General features: G+C 39.2%; 1 protein-coding gene across 5 annotated transcripts in view; it reads left to right on the forward strand.

Moving 5' to 3' along the window:
- Positions 1 to 24,543, forward strand: part of PATJ (PATJ crumbs cell polarity complex component) — a 150,482-nt gene that overhangs the window by 50,461 nt on the left and 75,478 nt on the right. For all 5 annotated transcript variants that reach the window (XM_051625062.1, XM_051625064.1, XM_051625060.1 and 2 more), the window contains exons 17-26: positions 1,261 to 1,470; positions 2,373 to 2,492; positions 5,357 to 5,728; positions 6,804 to 6,918; positions 7,131 to 7,287; positions 8,543 to 8,614; positions 9,485 to 9,662; positions 10,985 to 11,095; positions 12,494 to 12,580; positions 15,542 to 15,659. In XM_051625062.1, the coding sequence (XP_051481022.1) occupies positions 1,261 to 1,470; positions 2,373 to 2,492; positions 5,357 to 5,728; positions 6,804 to 6,918; positions 7,131 to 7,287; positions 8,543 to 8,614; positions 9,485 to 9,662; positions 10,985 to 11,095; positions 12,494 to 12,580; positions 15,542 to 15,659 (1,540 nt within the window). The remainder of the gene's footprint in view (positions 1 to 1,260; positions 1,471 to 2,372; positions 2,493 to 5,356; positions 5,729 to 6,803; positions 6,919 to 7,130; positions 7,288 to 8,542; positions 8,615 to 9,484; positions 9,663 to 10,984; positions 11,096 to 12,493; positions 12,581 to 15,541; positions 15,660 to 24,543) is intronic.

Here is a 24,543-nt window from a genome sequence, read left to right on the forward strand (position 1 = left end):
TTGCCTCATATGTTTGCACATGCTTGGAAAAAAAAAGAAAACAAAACACGTTTCCTTGGAAGGCAATGTATAGTTATATAAAAATCAAGAGTTAAAAAGCATTCCTGTTTTCAAATTAACACTGAGGTGCTGAATTGATGGTGGTCCATGTGATTTGGATTTTGTCCCATTCTGTCCCTCCTGTGCCCTGAATAAGATGCAAGTCCTAAGGGAAAAATAGTACATGATTATGCATGTGAAGACTCAGTGCATATGGGGAGCAATTCTGAACTTCAGGAGCCCTTATCACAGGAGAGAGAGAGAAATTCTAAGTTTAGAAAAAACAAACAAGAAAACAAACAAAAAAACCCCTATACGTTTGTTTTGAGTCTCTTTCTGGCAGTATATAATAACTTATGATCATTTGATTGGATTGAGGACGAATTTTTAAGTGGCTGAATGCACAACAGAAATTGTACATGACACAATGCAAAGGCTAATACTGGGGGAAAAAATCATTAAGTGATACGAATTTCTTTGCGTTAGTTTTCAGTCTCTCCAACCTGCATTTTTTCTGCTTCACAGTCCTCTGTATTCACCACCACAGTGTTTATTGTCTTCAGCAATAATCTTAGTTACTCTTCTGTTGCTGTCCCCTGTATTGCCTGTTAAGGAAGCTTTGTGGGTGGAGAAAATGTCCTTTATTAGTTGTCATGCAGATACTGCAGTAATATAGCACATGTATACTGCTGTTTCTTGAATGGCTTGGGTTTGATTTTTTATTTTAATTTAATCTCACTTTTAATTAAAATTTCTAATCTTGCAATGGTTTCTTTTAACAGCACTTTTCCTGCTGTGAAGCTCTTGAATGGTCTGCAGAATGGTTATTTTATGTCACGTTAGCACGTAACAGACTGGATGGAGGCTCATGGAAAAGTGCCAGTGTTGTTGTTCTATCTGCGGGTCGGCCTGGCTCTTTATGTAAGCAGAGGGCAGGCAGGGTATCAGTCAGCTTTCAGATCTTAACATTTCTTAATGGATTAAGCAAGTGATGGAATATCTTCCTACTGCAAACCTTTCTTTTTGTAAAGTGTAAGCCTTGGCAGTGTTAGTAGACAGCCCTTTTGGACGTCTCAGCTTCAGGTCTGTAGCATTAGATGATGAACGTGTTTAAGTGTCCTTAGATAGTCAAAATAAGGATAATCTTTCTGAGGTCTTTGACTGTTGTTGTTTTTTTTTCTTTTTTTTTCTTTTTCTTCTTTTTCTTTTTTTTTTCCCCAGGATCCCTTGGATCCAACAAGAACAGCCATTGTGATCAGCTCATTGGTGGCAGGGGGAGTCGCTGAGCGTGGGGGCGAGCTGCTACCGGGTGACCGCTTGGTGTTCGTGAATGAGAAATATTTGGATAGTGCAACTTTGGCAGAGGCAGTGGAGGTGTTGAAATCTGTGCCCCCAGGTACAGTTTCTCTTGGAATCTGCAAGCCTTTGGTGGTAAGGACTGTTTTCAGCTTTTATTTGATTCTATGACATCTGTAGCCTGGGTTGCTCTATTTGGGGTTGGGATGAAATTCAGGGTAGAAGTATGTATGCGTGGGGAAAGCAACTAATTTGCTATGTATGCACATCAACATGTCCAGAAAGCCTGGATAGCTGGTGAATTGGCAGCTCCATGTCCAAAATGTCTGACTGGAAAACCAGTGTTCTCAAGTTCCTCCTGAAAGAACATCCACATGGAATCCGAAGACATGCCTGGACAAACATATGCACGCTGGGCCTTATGCATAGGTATAATGTGGTTCAAGCAATTCAGCAAATCATTTAAATATGTGGTGAAGTCCATTTCACTCTAAGACACTGCTAAGTGCTTGCTTGAGCTGCACTGACATCAAAGAAACTTAATCTGTTTGAAGTCAAGACTGTAAATTCAAGTAGAATTTCCTTTTTCTAGAACCAGGGCTTTGGAACAGACAGTAGTTGACTTGAGAACACTGAAGTATTGTTCATCAAGGGCACCCAGGCAAAATTAATTAAAGTAAAGCACCATCTAATAGAAAGTGCTTGTAATTCAAACTGGTAGAGGAGTGGTGCAACAGGAATGTGAGAAGGCTGTTAAATATATTGTTTCCTTTTCTAAAAAGTGATCTCTCATTACTAATATCCTTGTATTTCTCCTTATTTCCTACATATCTATTTTTTACTGTATCTGTACTATATCTTAAAAGAATAAAAGCTATTGTCTTTGTCTCCTCCATTTATGACCTCTTTTTTATAATTCTGAAAGTTTTCCCCATCTCTTTTCTAATGGCTTGTTCTCCCTCTCCCTTTTGCTTTATTGAAAACTATGGGATTATTTTGTTTTGTTTTCCTGTATTTTTTTTTATTGCCTCTCTTAGGGAGAAAGCAAAGAGGAGGAGACCATGCACATTGTGGATTCCAGCAACATTAAAACCAGCCCTGGGTCTCCAGAACCAACAGATAATACTAATTTCTCAATAATACTTGAAGCGCCACAGGTATTTGGTTACTCTTTTGCTTCAGCTTAAGTGTACACAGACAGGAAACATTTTAAAGTAAAAAAAAACCACAGTATGTCCTTCAAATAAGACTTTAGTTTCAGACTCCGGGCTGGATTTCCTCTGAAAAAGACTCTTAACTGTATACTAGTTTATTGTGAACACTTAAGCATATGCATAGCACTTACCAATGCAGTTCCCAGACTGCCTTATCAAATTTATTATGCCATTAAAATACCTTGGGTTACCTTGGATATGAAATAGGAATGCTGTGTTGTTAGTCATAAGTAGCTGGTTCAGCTTTGCAAAGAAGTAAGGAATGGAAGCAGAACACTTTTTATTATAATGAAGCAAAACAAAGCAGTCTGGTATGTAAGGCAAGCTTGGAATCTCTTCTTCTTCTTAGATTTCCTATGTGGTCTTGAGTGATTTCTTTACTCTTTTCCTCAGTTCTCCTCTTTCTTAGTTTCTAAGAAATAATTCTGTTTATTGTGGGAAGATGAGTCACCAAAGATGGTGAGAAATTCAGATACCAGGGTAATGGGCAATAATATTTCAGCAATGACCTGTGTAGAATGAGGGAGATGTGGATATTTTTGAATTTTCATCTGCTCTCAAGTGCTTTGCAAAATTTCTATTAATTTACATTGCTAAATGCATTTTTTTAGATCAGAAGTGACAATACGTAAAGGATCATCCAGAACTGCAACACAGTAATAAAACTAAGCTCTAGATTTTCTTGTTGCCAAACATGTCAACCTGTCTTTGGATGCAAACGTATCTTTAGTGCTGAAATGGTATATTAGAACCTCCAAAAGCAGCAATATTACAGGGTAGATGTAGGTGTGCTAAGTAGAAATCAGCTTGGACATGATATTTGCTGATTTTCATGCTGTAAAATGGAGTTTGTTGTTTTCTGGGTGCTTAGGGAGTGTTCTGGCAGAGAATTAAGTCTTCTGCCAGCTCAGATTGGTTCTCTGCTTCCTAAATAATACTAATGTTGCTAAGATTTTTAAATAAGTATTTACTTTAAATAAAGCATCTTATCTTAAAGTTCCTGCTGAATATAGAAACCAGAGTGATGAATTTGTACAAAATACACAGGTATTTGCTTGTATTTTGTTCTACCTTCTGTATGACAGCACTGAGAGTAGCTTAGAGCAATTTCCATCAATTTATTATCTTACCTGCTCATATGAGAGCCAAGAGTGGTGTGTCAGGATGGCTTCCACCCTTCTGCACTAGCATAGTGCTGACAAAGCTGGCTTTAAAATAAAATAAATAAGGGAATGTGAAGATTTGATATGCCAGGACAGTAGACTTTACTGTCAGGTCTGCAGTATTCCCTGTTCCATTGGTAGCAGCTACTGCTGCAGTGCAGCAGCCAGTGATGTTACACATAAGTGCTAGATCAGGAGATGGCCCCACAAATGGCTGTGTGGTCCTGAGCTACGTCAGCTCTTGTATCCAATGGTGCAGTTGGTGCCTCTCACAGAAGTGTTTGGAGAATGATGCTGCAGCAGTGAAGGGAAGTGAAGTAAAGATGGAGAGAATTAGAATCTCTTCAGACTGGGTATTTTTTGAGATTGAGGTACACAGGTCAAATAGGTGAAAGGAATGTTTAATGCTTATGAAAAATGTGCTAATTTCTAGATTGCTAATGTTCTGCTCTCATGCCAGCTACTATTACTGCATTGTTTCCTTATGCTCTTGTTTTCTTTTCTGCCTCTCATTTGAACAACACAAACATTTTTGGCAGCCTCTGGGTTGTTGTTTTGGTTTTTTTATTTCTGCATTTATACAAACTTAACAGGATTCTGACTCTAAAGGTCAGAAATGGTGAAGTACCTTGGGGAGCCTGGGAAGGGGCGGGAAGCAGAAAGAAAAACATTTCTATTGAGGACTCCTGAATCTGTAGATTGCTTTTAGTGTTTGGGGTTTCAGTGCCTTGAAGATGGGGTTTGGGCATTTGTACTTGGTGGCCTGAAGAAGAGAGAGGAAAAGCTTTCTGTGTGTGGGAAGCAGGGCAAGGTGTTGAATTTCAGGTACCTTTGCAGACCCTGAGCCAGTGAATTGCATTCCATTCAATTTAGGAGAAACACAGAGCACTGGAAATTGTGGAGGCATGTCACAAATCCCAGGAAAACAGTTGAGCGAGATCTTTCAGAGTGGGTTTTAATACCTTTCTTCTTGTTTGGTTAGTTTTTTGGCTTGTTGCTCTGTGGTTTGAATTCAGTAGAAAGTTCTCTTTAAAACAATATGGGTATTAGATAATGAGCAGTCAATTGTGTCTTTTTTTTCTTTTGAGGCTATGGGTTGTCCCATTTCCCCTCTCTCCAAGCTAAAATATTGCATGGCATAACTAAGGGAGGGACAAATGAGAGGCTTTTGTTTTGGTTTTCTTTTATTTCTGATATTATTGCATAAGCAACTCTCAGGCTGTTTTTTATTTAACTGATGGTATTGTAAGAAATGTACATGCATTCATAAAGCAACAGCAAATAAGTCTGGAGCACAGAGATACTTTAGCTGCATTTATATATACCTTTTCCTCTCGTTTTTTCAGTGCTATTTAATAATTCTGACTCCCTAACTTCAGTCCAAGTTACCAGAGTGGTTTTTGTAATGACTGCAGTGCCTTAAATGTCTTTATGTTAAAAAAAAAAACCTGCAGTATCTACTTTTGGTGTTAAAATCATGTCAGAGAGTGCATTTTCTTTCAGAAAATGCAAAAGGTAGAAGATCTTCAGTTTAAAAATCAGGATGTGCTTTTAATATGGGCCTAACGTAAAACATAGTGGAAAATCATAGAGTTAGCAAGAAACATAATGTAACAATCTGTATTCCTGTAATATTTTGTGCAGGGTTTCAGAGATGAAACACCTTTTAAAGAAGAATTTGTTGATGAACCAATTTTGGGCTTGGGAAGATCATTTCAGCTTGCTCAAAATGACAATGAGTATGAGAAGGAGTCCTGGGAGATGCATGAATTTCTGAAACCCAGAACAGAAGATCTGGATGAAGAACGGGAAATGTTGGTGGATGATGAGTACGAAGAAGATCCAGACTTGTTTAAATATAATGCATCAGGTGGACAGAAGGCACCTTCAGAGAGGAACCTCAATATAGAACGATGGGCAATGCAAGTTGAGACTAGTGAAATACAAGGCTTAAGATCCAGTGGGAACTTAAGTCCAAAGCAGTCCCTGGAATATCCATTCAAAAATAATCAAATGGTAAGGAATGTTGGGTTGGTCTCAGTGCTGTACCCTAACCAGGGGACTCGTATCTCAAGGCAAATTCCAGACCTCAACTCTGTAAGGAGTCTTTCTAGTGTTTTAATTACCAGATGAGATCTGGGTATCTCTAGCGAGCACCAGTCTGTCCTTTTGTACATTTCAGAAGTTTCTCTTGGTTCTCTAGTGTCTGTGTATTTAACTGCTCGAATGAAACACATGCACTGGTTGGTGGATTTACAGGCGTCCTGTACTTGAGTCTTTTTTCCTGTCTCTGACTTGTGGGCTTGGTTCTTTTTTGCAAGCTCTACTCTTATGGTGCATGTCAGTAAGAGCAGAATGGTTCATGGTTTTACTAGTCCAGGGGCTTCAGCAGCAATGTCAGTGGAAGAATCTTTCTCTTTTCCTCATTTTTAATGCAAATCACTTTAGCCAGGTGATAGTGCAGTTGAGTGACAAATGATATGGTGGAACCAATTGAAACAAGCAGACTGGTGGATGAAGAGTAAAAGGAGACAGAGATTCATGTAAATTGTGAAACTGATTTGTGTGTCCTCCTCAAGTATTCTGAGAATTTTTTATCCTTCTGAGTCTTTGTTCACTCACTGGCTTCTGAGATGTGTGCTTTTATACGAAAAAACTGAAGTGGAAAAGGATGTAATATCACAGCCACAGAGAACTTCAGGCTTCATTTGGCTTCTCCCCTTATGTGCTATGTACATAAAAAGACTAAAATGCAGCTTCTAGTGACAACTTGTATAGCAGAGTGCACAGTATTACATTTATACATTTGTCACTTAAAAACCACAAATGAGCAGGAGTAAAGAACTTGTCTGAATTACAGGCAGGTAGATAGATACAGCTGCTTTATATTGCAATTGCACATAACACTTTTCACACTTCTTAATATAGTGCATAAATGAGCAGTTAGTATTTCATAGTTACCTGAATAAATATGTCATTGAGAAAATGTTAATATTTGCTGTAAAAATCAATTTTCCTGTCACATACCTCTGTATGAGTTGATACCATTGCTTTCTAATTTTAATTACTTTTGTTTTTTCCCTCTATGAAGTGTGAAGAAAATGCTAGTGTAAGTTCCCTGTCTTCTGGAACCACAGCACACAGTGGCTACCAAAAAGACATATTTGATATTGAAACTACCCTGTCAAAAAGCAACCTGGATTTAGGTTTGTAAGAGGTTTTTTTCTTTACCTTATATTTATAAATTTAAGTTTTATACTGAAACACAAATTATTTCAAATTATAAAATATTCAAATGAAAATTTCTCCAGGCTCAAAACAGTTGATCTTAGTTGAGCTAAGGGGTTTATATCTGATGATAACTGGTAGTAGGTACAGGGACAGGAAGCAGTTTACATCCACACCTTTTCTTCTTCAGGTACAAAGCTTCAGAGTGACTCTAAAGAACGTGAACTTGCTGTTGATCTGGAAGCTCCTGAAAAGGAAGAACTAAAAAGAGAGGATTATGTTTTTTCCAAGAACGAGGAATCTGGGAGAGTTACCACCTTAACTCAGTCTAGAACAGCATTATACAGGTATAGAGAAAAAAATCAATTTTCACATGATTTTCAGTTGATGCTCTTAATTTTCCTTCTTGCTTTACTTAGCTGGCTAATCATCACAAGCTGTGTGAAACAGCAGGATGTACATAGATGGCCAGTTCTGTGCCTTCTGCCTAAGGAACTGAATTTTGCCTTACAACCTTATGGAATCCTCACTTCCTATTTTTCCTCTCCTCAGCACTGGGACAGGAAAGTGCAAATGGCTCTGCCACATACCTCACTTACTCCACAGTGAGGGGAGGATGGATGTAGCCTGGAGGAGAGGGACATAGCCTTTACCAGCAGCACTGATCATGGAGCTCTCCCCTTGGCTCCTTATCACAGCTTTGTCCTCTTTTTCCCTTTGTTCTTCCCATTGGGAAGAGTAGTTCAGCAAGGCCTGTGCAGGGAATTTTAGTCTTGTCTAGTGCTGCTGAGGAGCCTTGAGCTAGCACTGGTTGGTATTTGTCACAGCTGTCAAGTGTCCTCTACTTCCCCCACCAGATCTGGGTGAGTGGTTAGTGGATCTGCTTTTGGGGCCCGTTGATTCAAACTCTCAGCACTTCCCTAATTCATCTGTAACCTGCCCTCACAGGGAAAGCAGCTCAACAGTAAGGTCAGGGGATTATTTCTCCAGCATCCTATTCATTTTTGCAGTTTGAGAGTAGCATTTACAGCTCTCATGATCCACAGAAAATGTGTGCAAGGATGTATTGTTTCAACCTTCCTGTGTGGGCATGCAATTGCATGCTTCCATTCCTCTTCTGTGAATAGATGAGTCATGTATAGTATAAAAGTTTAATTAACACTCTATTCTAGGGTCTTTAATGGAATACACTGGATTTGTTCTCCCAGTTCCATCATGATCTGCTTTCTGGTCAGCTAGACTGGTTTTATCATGTTTATATCCCTCTATAAGAATCACAGCACATATATCAGAATGTAAATGTTAATTGCTTAAATATTCTTTTCAAATGAGTAAATGCAGCACAGATTTGTGTATCACAGAGCAGCTTATAAATTTGCTCTGCCCATCATGTTTATTTCTGGAGCATTCCTCAAGTACATTTAAACCTAAATACAAAAATTCCTGTCTAGTCTGTTGACTCTACACATTTGGTTTAAACTGGACAGAGTGAGAAGGCATTGCTGTCTCACTGCCAGACACAAAACATGCAAGGAATTGTGACCTGGCATGGGTGATGCCTTCTTTATTTTTTATACCTCCTCTCTCTCTGCCTCCAATTAGTGAATTACCTGAGAGAGAAGAAGGAGAAGGAGAAGAAACACCAAACTTCAGCCACTGGGGACCACCACGGACGTACGTTCATCTGATTACATATTTCTTCCTATTTACCTTATGTCTTTTTTTCTATGAGCCAAATTAGTTCTCGTGGGATTTTTTTTCCTCTCCCTTCCTCTGCCAGTAACTTTAAGGTCCTTGTCTACCCTGAGCTTTCTTAAATACAGTGAGTTTTTAACAGATGTTCAACAGAACCACGTCTTCTATTTATACAGCTGACTTGGGAAAGCTTGGTGGGTTCACGTTGTGGATGACCTACCAGTTCTTGCTCATTTAATAACTATTAGGTGTGAACAATGCACATAGTGCTGCTGTCTCCTTTTCCATGGGTTCTCTGCTAAACTTAATGGCAGAATTCCAGATTGCCCAGCCAAGTTTTAGCCACATCCTCATTGTATTGTTAACATTTTTAGGTGAATTGTTTTTATGGTCCTACATAAAATATGATCAGAAAAGTTGCTTAAGCTGATTAGTAGGCATCTCTGACACACTAAAGTCAGTGTTCAGAAAGTTGTATGAAAGGCTTTGAATTACTGTTTGTCCAGCGTGCCTCTTGCAATATTTGCCATTTCCCAGCAATTTCCTCAAACTGAAAGAGGATGAGTGCTTACTTGAAGACCTGCCTGTTTTACCCTGACTTTCTCTGAAATAAAAGCCTATTGGAAGGGCTGGGGTGGGCAGCAGGATTTTGTTCTTTTTGTTGGGTGAAGTCTACTCAGGGTAAAAGCCACCTCTGTTGAGACCATTCTTAGGCTTCTGGCCTTATCCCCTTATTAAATCTTCTTCAAAGACCAGAAATTTACAGTTATTTAAGGCTTTGCCTTTATAATTTAAAAAAAAACCACAAACACCCTGTTTCAAGCTGTGAAACTATCTGTACTTTTTCAGTGTTGAGATCTTTAGAGACCCTCATGTGTCTCTTGGAATCAGTATTGTTGGTGGACAAACTGTCATAAAGCGCCTGAGGAATGGAGAAGAACTTAAAGGGATCTTTATCAAACAAGTTTTGGAAGACAGCCCAGCAGGAAGAACAAGGGCTTTAAAAACTGGAGATAAAATCCTTGAGGTAAATGCAGATAAACCCACATTTTTATTGTAAGAAATAAAGATTAACTCAGGTTTTGGAGAAGGGAGAGACAAAATACCACCACCTCTTCATGAAGTATTGATGACAATGTGTTTGGAAAACCAAAGAAACCCTTGGTGTTGCTTTTTCTTAAATATAGAGGAGAAAGTTAAAAAAGCTCCATGGTCAGACCTTAAAAAAAGATAGGTCCTGTTAACTGTTGGGGAAATGAAAAAAATGAGTGCCCTCTTGCCATATGAGTGAGTAATAAGTTATACCATACCTTTATAAGCATAAGTTACAATATATAGAACAACAGGCTCTTCATACTGAAATTTGGTCTGTTACTTTGTGTGTATTAATTTGGAATAGTCAACAGTCTGATTAACTACTGTTTGGGGAAATCCCTTGATTCTGGCAGGTTCTGTAGGGGAGGAAGCCGTTCCTGGCTCTAGTCTCTGGCTCTGTGCTGGTTTTTTTACTAATTTTTCACCAAATGAATGCTGCAGAATGTGGGTTCCCAAGCTGATAGTGCTGTTCTTGTTTGTGCTTTAGAGTTGTGTGTGAAGCTTGGGAAAATTATTTCAAATCAGGTTTAGTTCACAAACAGGTAAAATCTGAAAAGTTGTATTTTACCTACTATTATATCTAGTGTTCTCTGGACAATCTTATCCCTATATCTTTATCTAGAAGGATTGCTTTGGGAAACATATGGCCATCTTGTAATTATTAATACTAATTAATACACTTTTCCTTAAACAATCATGGAAATATACTTTTAAAATAATTTCTCTTGACTGCTTTTAAAATCATAGAAAGGTGAAGGTTGGAAAGGACCTTAAAGATCATCAGATTCCAACCTCCCTGCTATGACCAGGGACACCTCCCACCAGACCAGGCTGCACAAGTCTCATCCAACCTGGCCTTGAACACTTCCAGGGACGGGGCAGCCACAACCTCCCTGGGCAACCTATTCGGGCACCTTCCTACCCTCATGGTGAAGAATTGCTTCCTGATGTCTAACCTAAATCTTCCCTCTTTCAGTTTAAAACCATGACCCCTTGTCCTATCACTGCCCTCTCTGGTGAAAAGCCCCTCCCCAGCTTTCCTGGAGCCCCTTCAGGCACTGGAAGGTGCTCTCAGGTCTCCCCGGAGCCTTCTCTTCTCCAGGCTGAACAGCCCCAGCTCTCTCAGCCTGTCTCCAGAGCAGAGATATGGTACCTTCCTCAGATATGCTAAATGTTCTGCAAATGTGTGTGATCACTTGAAAGGACTCTGTGCCAAAACCAAACTACCTAATAAAAATAAACCTTGCTTTTTAGGTTTCTGGGGTAGACCTCCAAAATGCCACACACGAGGAAGCGGTAGAAGCCATCAAGAATGCGGGAAATCCTGTCGTGTTTGTGGTTCAGGGTTTGTCTAACGTACCAAGAGTAAGTTTATTTCTCTTTTGATTCCAAAACTTAATAAATGTGTAATATCTTATTTTAAGCTTGGCTGAATTTCTTTCAGCAAGTTCCATCAATTTTTGTGTCCATCCTTTCTGTCAGTGTTTCTGCTTATGATTGATTACTTGTCTGGCCTGATTTGAAACCTTGTTTCTCTGGTGTAAATCTGCTGGCTAGGTGTTAAGTCAGTTCTCCACCTGTGTAATTAAGTCTGGGTCTGTGTGTTTTAATTTGTTCATATTTCACAATCTAAAACTACTCTCAGTTATCCAAATGAACAAAACTGTAATTAAAATTAGCCAGATTCACACTAGCAACTCTGTGTAAAAGTATGTCATCAAAGGGACCTGAAGTAGTTATTTGGGAAGAAGTTAAATTTCAAGAAGTTTAGACCTCTCCTCATCTGCAAGGCCAAGGCAAGAAGCCTTTTAATGTCTTAGTAAAAAAAGGCTTACAACTCTGTCTGCCTCAAAGTACACACACAACTCCCAAGACTTCTATGTACTTTTAGTGTAATCTGACAATGGTGGATTAGTAGACCTGAGGAGACCTATTTGACAACTGTAGAAAAATCTGGCACAACTGTATCCATTATTTTTCCAGTGCTCCAAGGACTCTTTCAAGATCTATTAAGACTTTCACCAGCTATACTGGGAAGATGCTCAAGCAGTGAAGGCAAAAATCGCAGTGATGATAACTGAGCTGGCTCCTTTTCTCTATCAGCCTTTTCACAGAAAAGATCCAAAAAGACTGTCAGAACAATCACGTATTCAGCTGCAGCTCTGACCATTACTTTCCTGGCCAATCTAGAGAGATCAAGGGAAAGAGGGACAACTTGAAATTTGAGTTGTTTTGCTTTGAACTGTAAGCTGTAGGAAACTGGACATCCACAGCCTTTCAGCAGTGCTGCACAGGCCCAGCTCCCATTCACCAAAATAAGGTGCTGCCAGAGGAGTGGGAATAGATCACATCTTGAAAGAATAAAGAACAGCAAAGAGGAATATTATGTGGAAGCTAGACATGTTCTCTTTCATAAGGTGTATGTGTGCATGGACAGTGGTCTCTATCTGAATAATTAAGAACTGACACTTCAGGAGTCCCTGCTGAGCTCAGTGTCAAGGATGTACATTCCTATTGGTGACTTCAGAGTGATGTTTAATTGAATGAAGAGATGGGGCTAAATATCAAACAGTGAGCCTAAAAAAAGTAGAGAATATTTATAAAGTCATTTAAAGACTGCAATGCAATGAATACCCTTCTACGTGGAGCAAAATGAAGAGTGCACTGAGTAGCTTTATTGTTGTCAATCCCTAATTTTTGGATGTTTGTTTGTTTTGTGGCTATAATGCTCTTTTTAATGTGTGCAATATATATTATTTTCAGGTGGTTTCTGCCATACAGCCTAAAGGAATCAAAGTCAGCAATGATCAGGAAGCAGACAAAGAAAAGAAGAGTGAAAAGAGTGAAAAGGTATTTATTCCATTCAGTGCTATACTCGAGTTTTACTACATCAAATGGTATAATAGCATGCATTTTAACTCTATAATAAGCCCCCCCCCCCCCCTAAAGTCTGAAATGAAATTTGAAGTGTTTTTGTTGAATTATCTTTGATTCAAGTAATTTTTGCCATATTTCTGCCAAGCACAAGGCAGGTTTCTGACAAATGTTCTGTGGGTCTCCCCTGGGTGCAGAAACCCTGTATTTATTGCAGCTCTTCCCTAGTGTCTTTCTGGAAGTACCTGCTTTGCTCCATGTGGAGGCAAATTGATTCCCTTTGTTCAGTAGAAACAGAGAAATAATAACATGTACACAAATGATATCCTTAATGTGAGGCTGTCTGAAATTCAGTAAAATCATATTATAGGATAATTAAATCCACCAAGTCTCCTATGTTTCCCGTTCCTGTGTCAAACAAGGAAATGACCGAGTGATCTGTCCAGCTAATTGTGAAGCAATTACTGCTCAGGAGCTTTTAAGCAACTTCACAGCAGATTTAAAAGAGAAAAAAATGTTTGGTCTAAACCAGTGGATTTGTTTCAAATCACTCCAATAAGGGAAAAAATTAATTTCTCCTTCCCAGCCAGGTTACTCTGATGGCCAAGGTGTTTTTCTGTGGGAACTGTGCTGGCTGGTGAGTGCAGGTCAGGTGCTTTGAGAGTCAGAACTGGAGGAGCAGAGACAGAAGTAGTGCAGACAACAACTTCTGCCTGGTGCAGTTTAACATGCCAACAGTAGGATGAACTTTTCATTTGATCCTACTCTGTTGTCTGGTGTGTGGTGGGTAACTGAGAAGGCCCTCTTGCCTCCAAAAGCTTTTGTGAGGCTCTTTTCAGATCCTGCCAGATACAGAAGCTATGAGGCTCAGTTATTCAAAAAAATCAAGAAAGGTGTTGAAGTCCTGCTTTTATGCCAGTGGATAATACTTATAATGAAGCAGTTACAATCCCCTTTTCTTGGTTTTGTTATCTATATTTCTAATCTCAAAAGCACTCATCCTCTTGCAGTGTGCTGCCTTTCATCTCCAGGACTCCAGCGTGTTGCGTTCTATAGCATTCAGAGGTGAAAGAGGGAGCATAATCTTTTTCAAACCTTTTTCATCTACTGGAGCTGTAAACTGATGGGTGGAATATAGAAGAGCTTCAGTGCATAAATATGTAGCTCCCTTTTAGCTTTGAACGTTGATTCACAAAGCAGTCCTACTGTGCTACAGTAGGGGCATCTCTGAGTTGGAAAGAGTTGCTGTTAGTGGATTACTAGGCTGCGTCCCTGTGGGGAATCAATGATATTTCTAGTCCAGTTTTCAAGGTGTCACAAAAGAGTTTGGTTTGAAAGCAGCCACATCCAGCTGGAAAATCTGCCTGTCCCTGTATGATGAATTGTCTTTTCAACACTGCAGGTTTTCTCTGATTTGTTGGTGTTTATTCTCCTCTATTGATCTATTTGTTTAAAAATGATGAAGTGATTTATATAAAACACTTAAAACAATTGAGCTGCTTCTGGACAAGCCAAATATTGACATTATTTTGCTGGCTGGCTATGTAAACTGGGCTTTTGCCTGTGTGCTGGGAAGAGCTGTGTTAATACAAAACCATGGTGTAAAGGGGTACCCTGACACAATTTACTCATCTGGCTTTTCAGCAGATCTCCTGGGATGAGGAGACAAGCTTGTCCTTCTGAGCCATGGCAAACTGCTGGATAAACTTAGGTGTCTTGTATAATTTCACACAGACTTTCTAACAGATGTTTAATGTCTTAAAAAGCCAAAAGGTCAACACTTGTATGTGAGTTATTACTAAATTATATTGATACTACTGATTTGTCGTAGGCAGCTGCAAGTGGGGCTGCAGATTTTCCATCTTTACCTGATCAGTAATGTAGAACATGGGTCTTCTTTCCAAGTGCTCTTATTATATACTCTTGCCACTATTGGACTGAATTAATTTATTCTTGTTATGCTGTCCTCAATACAGCACTTTTCCTGTAATGTCTTTTTAAATGGATGGGATGATCTTTAACTTATCTCACAAAATTTACTACCTAGCTTGCATTGCAGTTTACTAGTTATCCAAATTTAGGCTCAGGATTTTAGAAATCCATGTGCAGGTTCAGCTTTCATTGTACACAGTGAAAAATTTGTTCTGAGTTTGATGTTTGGGTGTTGAGTTGTATTTCCCAGCTATAGAAGAAATTAATTACAGGCATTCTGGTTGCTCTAATGGTTTTTCGTACTCAGTGTTCCCTTGCTAAAGTGCATCTTGCTATTATTAGTGGGGTTGCATGGGATACAGTGGAAGGTAATTCAGTGAAATCATACAATAAAGTAAGGCATGATCCAGTTACTTTGGAGCTATAAAAACAGCTGCTTGGAGGGACAAGTGCCTGTTTTCATTGGAGCTGGATCGTATTCTTCATGCTGGCCATGCGCCGCTATATGCATCATTATAGGAGCTGCCTGTATCTATGTGAGGTAAAGGAATTTTATTGTAAGTTATAATTGAAAATATTTTTTAAAAATTATGCCAAAATAGCAATGAACTGTTATGTTCTAATATTCATAGATGCACTAAGAAGACTGGGTTTTTATTTTATATTTAAAAGTTTTACTTTTATCGGTACCAGGCAGGTTAGATGTTGAGTCTGTAATGAGGGAGGAGGTATAATTTAATGTTTATTTTTGAGCCTTGATTAAGTGTTTGTGATGATACACAAGTACTTTGTCAACAAGTAAATGTGCATGCACAATTGTATTTTCTTTCTTGGATGTTCAGTGTCACTTCTTGTTCTGTTTCCTTGTGTAAAATCCTATGCTGCAGAACGTAGCATTGCAGTGAAGTGCTGTGTGTGTACACATGCAGTGCAGTAGACGATGGGATTTTTGTCTTGTGCATGGAGGTTACAAAGCATGTACCTATTTGTCTTTGAATCCCTTAGAGAAAATATGGGGCTCCACCTCCAATGAAATTGCCACCTCCTTACAGAGCGCTTGAAAGACTGCATGCAGAGGAAGCTAGTGTGGATGAAGAGGAGGATGAGGATGCTTGTACAGAGGGTGAGTAGTGCCACAGTCATTACATCAGATGACACTGAGAAGACACAATCAGGTTGTGATAAATGTATCTGCTTTTTCTTGCCTGTGTTATGGGAAGCAGTGCTCAGCGTGACAATAGCATCTTCTCCTCAGCCTTGGTCTTACCAAGGGCTGCTGAGTTGCAACTTGGTCTTTTGTTCCCAGCCAGGCTCCCATAGCTCAGCTCTTCTGAAGAGGTACAGGAAGAGCTCTGTTTATTTTCAGTCTAAAAATGTCTAAGCAATGTCTAGAGGACTGGCTTTGGCAGGGATGTCAGCAGGGAAGGGCAGATGTTGTGCTTCACTGTTGTTGCAGTGGTAGTTGAGCGGGCGAAGGCTGTGACCCACTGGTGTGCAGTCCTTGTCCAGAAAAGCTGCAGCTGATTTCAGACAGTGCTGTTCAAGCAAAATATTTTCCTTTAAAAACAAACACCTGCTGGTTTATTGCTTCAGTACTCTAGTGGAAAAAAAGGATACCCTTTTTTTGAAGCACCTTTTCTGGGAAAGCTTCTGCAATTTTTCAGTTCTGGGTTTTGCAGTGAATTGTGATAATACTGTGGAAGAGTAGAGACCTGAAGAGTAGGATGCACTGCAACTTAAGAGCTTATGGCAGTGGGACTTAGATTCCAGCATACAGCTTTTTTAATTACAACTTTGGATAAACAGAATAGTATTATCCATAGCTTATCTTCCCATAAAATATTTAGGAATACAAAAAGAGCAGTCTTAAATTATTTCCTAAAATTGGTTACTTTTTATTTTTGCCTCTATACTCTCTGTACCAAATCAGCATACATCTGGGCTTTTGTTCAGATTTGGTTTGGGTTGTTGTTGTTGTTTTTTTTCTGCAGTGATTTTTCTCATAATCTGTCTTGGAGTGGTTTTTGTTTGCACTAGTTCTGGGTAAGTCAAAGCAGAGATGCCGTTGTAGCTTTTGACCTTGAAGCAGCCATGGCTCCCATTCAGAGTGGAAGCTCCTAATTTGGGGCCTGCTGGTGGGAAAGCTTTTCCAGCTGCTCTTGCTGATTTCCTTGGCAATGGTGTGCCATTGAAGCCGAGATAATTAATGAGTTTGGTTGGTTTGTCACTTTTAGGGCTGCTTTGGTGGAGATGAGAAGGATTTTGGAAGGTTGTTCTCATGGAAACAATACTGGGGGCACAGAAGCAGGGTGTTCAGCTCTGCCTCTGTTGCTTTAAGGAGAAGTTGTGAGTTCTTGAACAAAATGAGATTTTTCCAGAACTCCCCCTTACTGAGTTTTTCATCTCATCTGTTTGGAGTACAACACACAGTTACCTCAAAAAGGTTTTTCAGTGTTTCTGTGGGAGAGTGGTAGTGAGGAGGAGCATTTGACTGCAGACTCTGTGCATGTTGGATTGAATATATCATGAGCTTTCAAACCAACTCTGTAAACCTCCAATTGTAGCAGACTGATTTCAGCTTGTTATTAAAGTTATAATTCCCAGTTAAGTAGCCTGACACCTGAGGTATCTAATTAGGATGTGCCTCAATCTCAGTGCTTGCTAAACCTAAGTTAATATTTTGCACAGAAATAATACCTTATTGATGGGCTTGGTCATTTCTCAGCAGCTCAGCCATCCCTAATGATATTGCAGGCTGAGACTAATAGCTGAAAAGGTAAAGCTCCTTCTGATATTAAATTCATCAATCCTACTGGATTTGGCAGCAGCAAACAGAGCTATTCAGATAAATCTCCTTCTCTCCACCCTTTTTATGAACTGCAGTTGAATGTTTTGCAATAGCCATCATTGCCATGAATCTTGGAAAACCAAGATCTGCATTTTCCATTTCATTCTTCCCCACTTAATTCTGTTTCTTTAAAATAAAAAAACAGCTAAGGAAGCTTAAACTAAGTTTGTACCTCAACCCTTGAAGTAAAAAGCAGGTTAGAAATGATCTAGCTGCACTTAAGGATATTAAGCATCTTGGCAGCTGTGAAACAGGCTTTTCCAGAGTCTCTCTTCTGCGATCACTTGCAAAACAAAGTGTTCTCTGTAAATTCCAGGACAATATTGCTTTATGAACTACTTGGTATTCATAACTTCTGTTCTGATTCTTGAGAACCTTTCCCAGAAATCTCCAGGCCAGTACTTGCCTTTTAAGACTGTTGATTTGCATACTGATCAATTCCTTACTCCTCCTACTAATTCTACTGTTTTTGTAAACTTAACTAATAATTTTCTGAGCTTCACTGAACATGTGAACTAGATTTCTTATCTTCCTTATTTAGAAGATCAGGTACTTGAAAGGAAGTGGTGTCAGCTCAGGTAAACTCACACTTTATCCTCTCATTTACTCCCTGTAGTTTTCAATCTGTGCCAGTGGCATGGAAGGCTTTAGTTGGCATTTTGAAGGGGGCAGCTGTTAAATCTGTCCTCTGGTTGTGCTCCTGATGGATTTTTATTTTACTTTTTAACATTCTTATTAATACAGCTGCACTGTCATGAACCTACTAATCAATCTTTTTCAATACTCCAGAAATACTTCACTTTCTCCACTTGACATTTTTACTCCTTGTTTGCCTCTTCTTTCGACCCAAGCTTTCATCTTCTGTCTCTGTGTCCTGCAGCATTCCCCATACTGAAAATGAAAACAAAGCACTGTTAGTATCCCTATCATTTTTAGAAAATTTTTCTTTCTTTCTGTCCCATCCATACTGCTTCACAGTCTCCATGTTTTGTCTCTTTGCCCCTTAAAGTGGCTGAATAACCTTTTGGCATTCATTTAATTTCCCCTGTGGCATCTAAATCCACTTGCCTTTTGGCAATTCTCCCTTTCTTTTCAGCTTTTCCACCACTGAAACGGTAACTTCCATTGCTGAGTTGTAACAAACAGTCATTTTGTGTAGATGTTCTGCCTTTTCTTTCCAGAAGTAGTTCTTGATCCAAATAGAGTTAATCCTTGTTGGGGATAGAACGACTGGGCAGCTCTTGGTTTAGAGAAACTCCAGGCATCCTCTATATTTCTGTTGTTTAAGAAGTTTAAAGCAGTTCCAGGTGTTTTTTTCCAAATGTGTCTTCTTGCACCCAAGTCCCTTAGTTTCAGACCTGCTTCCTCTTTATATTTCAGTTTCATTTGGACCACCATTACTTCCAATATTATTTTCTAAGTTCTTAGGTGCTAGACTTTGAAGGCAGGTTGAAAATAGTATTTCCTCTTGGTTTCTTTCCTTTTAGTGATACTGTCAAATCTTTATCACTATTCAGCTCTAACCCTGGGTAATGTGACTTTTGTTTACTCTTTGCTTTGACTTTCCTGGTTTTAGCCTTTCAGTTTACACTTTCAAATAGTTTTTTAATAAACTTGCAGCCTGTGCATTCTGCTGCAAAAGGAGCCTTCAAAATGCTTCATCTTACAGACCCAAAAATGTTCCAACACGGGTTTGGAGTTTTACCTCCCCACGTAGGGGTTATTTTGGAGGAGGTCACTCTCCATGAAAAGGATATTTTTTTTTTAGGCTTCCCAAACCTTAAAAAGTCAGCTTTTGAATAGGATTTATTTATTATTTTTGTAATCAAAACAAGTAAAAGGAGGGGAGAGCCTACAAAGGAGCTATTTTGTACTCCAAGCAGCTGTGCTACAGGCTGCATCAATGGGCATTGGTGTGTTTCCCTTTAGTGGTGGATGGCTGTAGGTGTGCATTAAGAAGCTGCTAATAGACTAATGTGCACCCTATTGTGGCTTATTGCTATAATGAGGGGTTAGCAGTAAAAAGAAGCAGAGGAAATGGATGGGCAGAGTAGTTTGTAATGGAATGTTTGGTGAGGTTTCCCTCAGGGCATTCATAACTGTGCAATTCAGATAGAGTTTTGTGATTGAGTTGAAGCAATGAGAGGCTAAGTAGGAAAGCCCTTAAAAACATTCTATGAAAAGTAAAAAGGCAACTGTTGAAAGAGTTTGGAATCCTTAATTTCAGTTTATATTATATTTTTCAGTAAATTCTTGTGTCTAGTTAGTTGACTGAGATTGATCTGGGTGGTTTCAAATAAGTTTAAAATAACAAAAATAGATAATGATGAAAAAATTGTGAAAAGTGGCTAAGATAATGGACTAGACGCTGCTGGGTTCAGACTTCCTGTCTGCAGGGATGTTAAACTTTATCTAATAAGGGGATAATAATGTCCCTTCCTTTTATTTTGTTTCTAGATAATGTAGAAATCAATGAAGCTGTAAGAAAGCACAATGATTTGTCTTCTTAAAATGCTTTTTGAGGAATGGTGGTTTCTCTACCAGTGCAAGAGATTTTAAAACTTCTCTAGCGTTTCGACTTTGCGTTCCCCAGTGGGATAAATCTGTGGCTGCAAAGGGTGCTAGAGGAGTTCACTGTGTGTGTGTGTGTACATGTGAAGGTTGGTTCAGACAAGCCCACATTGCCTGTTGCCTCAGTAGGGTTGGGGCTAGGAAGCTCTTGGGCACGTCAGCAGTGTCCCCATCACACCAAAGGCTTTTAGCAGCTTCCATGGCTCAGTAATATCCACGAGAGCATGGTGGCTTTCACTGAAAACAAAGGAGGAAAGGAAGGAATGGAGTTCAGGGGAGGCTTTGTGGAAGGTGTGGTCAAGAGTGTGGGGTGTGCAAAGATGTGGCCTCAGGATGTGTCTCTGCAGTGCTGGGGGTGAAGGTGGGAAAACCATCATCGGCATTGTGCAAGAATGCCAGGATTATTAAAAGCAAAACCACTGATAAATCAGTATAGTTCTTGGCAATGTAACTGCTTAGAATCTGTTTCATGCAAAGCTGTGCAAAAATAAAGGAAAAGCAGTTCTTAATTTTATTCTAACTTTTTTGGGGTGTACACCCAAAACCCGTCATGATCTTCAGGTGAGGCAGCTTGTGCAGCCAAACGCTGCCTCTCCAATAGATGTCACTGCAATCAACAGCAAATAGGGATGATGTTCAGAGTCAGATGTAGCTCAAAAAAATGCTTCAAGCTTTATGATAATAAAATGTTGAAGAAAAAAATATAGTCATTGCAATAATTAATTGCCTTAAATATAGTAACAAGTGCATTTAGTACAGTGGATTTTCAAAGATCATGCAGGAGCCAGGATTAGATGAATGGAGCAGTGACTTTTCATTTTTTTTTACTCAGTGTTAATCTCCATTTAATATGACTCTATACTGCTAATCTTCTTTTCCTATTCTTGTTCTGACCCATAATTAGCTAAAATATGTAAGTTTTGTAACCAGCCCTAATATTGGATCCAGAAGGGCTGTACATACTGGGCAGACTCACAAGCTGTTGTACCACATGAGGATAGATTACAATTTTGGTGTCATTTTAGTTTGAGGTTGTGGTTTAGTCTGGGTTTTTGTTATTAAGCTGGCTTTTTTTTTTTTTTTACTCTCTTTGTGAATCACATGCACAGCTCTCATCATCTGTTGAAGTATTGCAAAAGGAAATTACATTTTTGATGAATTAATAGTAAAATTACAGCTGGGACTTCTCATATTTTTTTACTGTGTGCTTGCACATAATGCACTGAACAGATGGCTTTGTATGTGCTGTGATACATATTCTAAAGAAAGGACAATGAACTTTAAAAATGAACAAATTAATGGCATTAACAAAATAACAGAGTATTTTGAGTTGTATTAAATGCAGCATTTTGGAAGAATTAGTGAGGACTTCCCAAAATGACTAAGTATGTTTATAAATTCACAGAGACATTCTCATCTTTGCTTTTTTTAATTGCTAAATGAAGGATTTTGAATCTCTTCAATGTGTCACTTCAGCCCTCATTGCAGTAAAACTAACACTGCTTGTTCAGAGTTACAGTCAAATACAAGTTATGATGAAGTTTGAGTCTTAGAATCACAGATTGGATTTGTTTGGTGACACTAAAAAAAAACCCCGACCCAAACCCTATGAACCTGTATCAGTGCTGGGAAACTGCAGGCTTTGCAGCATTAGGACATAATGCATCTTATGAAGCTGTTTCATGAAGAGAAATCAATTTTTAACCCCTGTAGTTTGCCTGAAAAAGGATGCTTAGAGAAATAACTCCAGTTAACTGCTCCTCTGCCGTGCAGCAGGTCAGTCAGCAGGAGGTACCTGCAGCTCCCAGGGATCTAAAGCACCCTCTGAGGTGAGTCGGGGCTGGGGATGGAGATGTCAGTTGAATGCCAGCAGGGTAAGGCAGTGCACAAACAGCAGCATCGGTGGGTCAGATGGGGGAAACCAGAGATCTGCTGCTCCCTGCACACTTTCCTAGGCAGCTTTCATCTGCTGGCAGATGTAACTGCGAGCTTGTGGGTAGCTTGAAATTAATGTAATTGATGGCATCTCGTAATAGAAACAGACAGACGGTTTGCCCTTAAGGAGAGAAAAAGCTCAGAAAAATAGGCCCAAGGTCGTCAGAAGAAAGACAAGCTCTGAGTCTGTGTATGATGAGGATTTGAGCTGCTTACAGCCCTGAATGTTTGTCAGGAATGCAGATATCTTGAAGTACATGCTGGTACAGCAATGGTACAAGGGGGTTTCCCAGGTAAGGATTTGGATCTATCTCTATATTGTGTTTGTTTCCAGCAAGTCATTTTAAGAATTTTTAGGGATAATTCAGAACTAGTGAGGGGTTGGGGGATAGGAAAATAATAGCACAGAGCATTATTTTTTTTCTCAGTTTGAAGCGTGGTCATATAGCATGATTGGAATATTGAATGCATCTAATACCTTTAAAATATTTCGTCATGTGCTGGCTTATAAATCATTGTTTCTGTGTTCATTGGTGTTCAGCATTCTTGTATACAAAACTGACATGAGCATGCAGTGCTTAAACTATAAGAATTCCTAGCATTAAATTTCTTGCTATATAGAATAATCTACTCCTTCATAACTGTTATTGTAATGTAGAGACAGATGGCTGAATTTTCTTCACTTTGCTTGTTAAGAATGTGTTAGGTAAATGTTTTTAGACTAAAATAAAAAGCTGCTGGGGAATCTAAACTGAATATTCAGCATTTTCATGGTAAAAGGAGGCAATACAAGAATAAAGCAATGTGCTAGTAAACAAATGAGCTATTTGCAATGAAGGATAATCTAATCTTTAAATATTGCCTTAAATTGCATTTGTTCTTAGGTATGATATTTTCTTCCAACACAAGCCAGGTATCCAGAGAACAGCATTAAAAAGCTAGGCATGAAATATACTGATTTGATGCTTTAAGGTTATTACATTGTCTAAGGCATGGTGCAGGTGGCTGCTGTTGTTTGTGATCTTTGATCTTGCTCAAGTGTTACAGATAGGTAATTTCATGTAACTTAGAAGATAATGTCTGTGGTATAAATCTACACACACAGGTATCCCTGTCCCAACTTGCTAAGAGGATAATGCAAGTAGATCTTGATATTGCTGTCACTGAAGAACACTTAATATCACTGCAATGACTTGCACCTAAAAATATGTTAAAAGGATGTAAATATTTAATGTAAATCATTAAATACATAAATGAAAGACAAATACTAGCCCATAAAAGGCAGTTGTGTTTATATTCCTCAGTGTCTGATTTTTAGATAGGAAGGTATCTCTCATCATTACATTGTAAATGATGTTGCTCCACAGCACACACAGGGAAAGAATATTAAAAAGAAACTCTACTGTGCATCTTGTCTTGTCCAGACTAGCAAAGCATTGCTTTTAGTTAGAATACAGAATGGATTATTTGCATAATAGCTCTGTTCCAAAATGGTCTGCTTGGTTTAAACAGTAGCTGCTCCAAATATGTAGTGAAAGTAAACCTCCAACAGAAGGGCAAGTAAAAATGTTAAATTACAATAATTTTATTCTTTACAGATGTGTCCTAGTTTTCCACAATATTCCAGGAATGGAGACAGCTGGCCAGAATAACTTCTTGCACTGTTTGAGAAAGTTGAAGTTACGTTTTGCTCCTCAATCTTAAGACTTGATTCTCCCTTATTCAGTGTAGTGGCTTAGGGGCTAGTCATCCACTTACCTTCTGCTTGGAGCAGGTATGTAATTGCTCTTTGTCAGGATAGCTGGCATTTAAAGAGCAATCCAGAATATTTTATCTGTAGCTATGCTAGCTGTGATGCACTGTGACAGACTATTAATAATTTGCTTTATGCCTTGTAGGGGCCACATGTGTATTGAAAACTACTTTCAAGTTTATGACCCTAGGAAGATGATCTATATACCCATATGCATATATATGTGTGTGTATAAAAGGCTGCTGTCTGCATCAGATGAACATCTCTATTTTATCAGCAAATTCAAAATCGTTTTGCCATATTGAGAGTAGAGGAGATGCTGTGACAACTGGCTAAAGGACAGATAGTTCTTTCTGCTACCCCAGAAGTAATAATGAGCCTTTTATTGTTAGTGTAATGATAGGCATGTCTGTTTGCTTCATCACTGCTTAGAGATCAGGGCTTTTGCTTTCCTGTCTCTGCTTCCGACAAAAGTTATTAGAGGAAATGTTAAAGCATTGAGCTTTTGGGGATTGTTAAGGAAACAGCAAATTTCTGCTGCTGTGAATGTAAAAAGTGCAGGTGTGTGTGTACGTGTGCTGGGCAGGGATGGAGTGGAGGTCTGAGGAGCACAGCCCTCCAAAGCTGAGGGCCCTGGGCTGTGCTGGTGTTCCTCTGCAGAGTCCACAGCCATTGCCCTCCACGTGCTCCCCTGAGACAAGGGCTGAGCACCTCCATCAACACACCCATGAATCTAGGTTGCCTTGGCAAATGGGACAGTGTTCCCTACAGGCAGGTGGCAAGTAAGGGACCACTGACTGGTGGCATCTTGGTCCTGTGTGCTCCCAACCCTCTCCTCACCCTGCTCACCACCAGTGCTGCAGGAACCAGTCACTCTCGGGTTCCACAGCTGTAATTCAA

Source organism: Apus apus, chromosome 7 (assembly GCF_020740795.1).
Source record: "Apus apus isolate bApuApu2 chromosome 7, bApuApu2.pri.cur, whole genome shotgun sequence".
NCBI lineage: Eukaryota > Metazoa > Chordata > Aves > Apodiformes > Apodidae > Apus > Apus apus.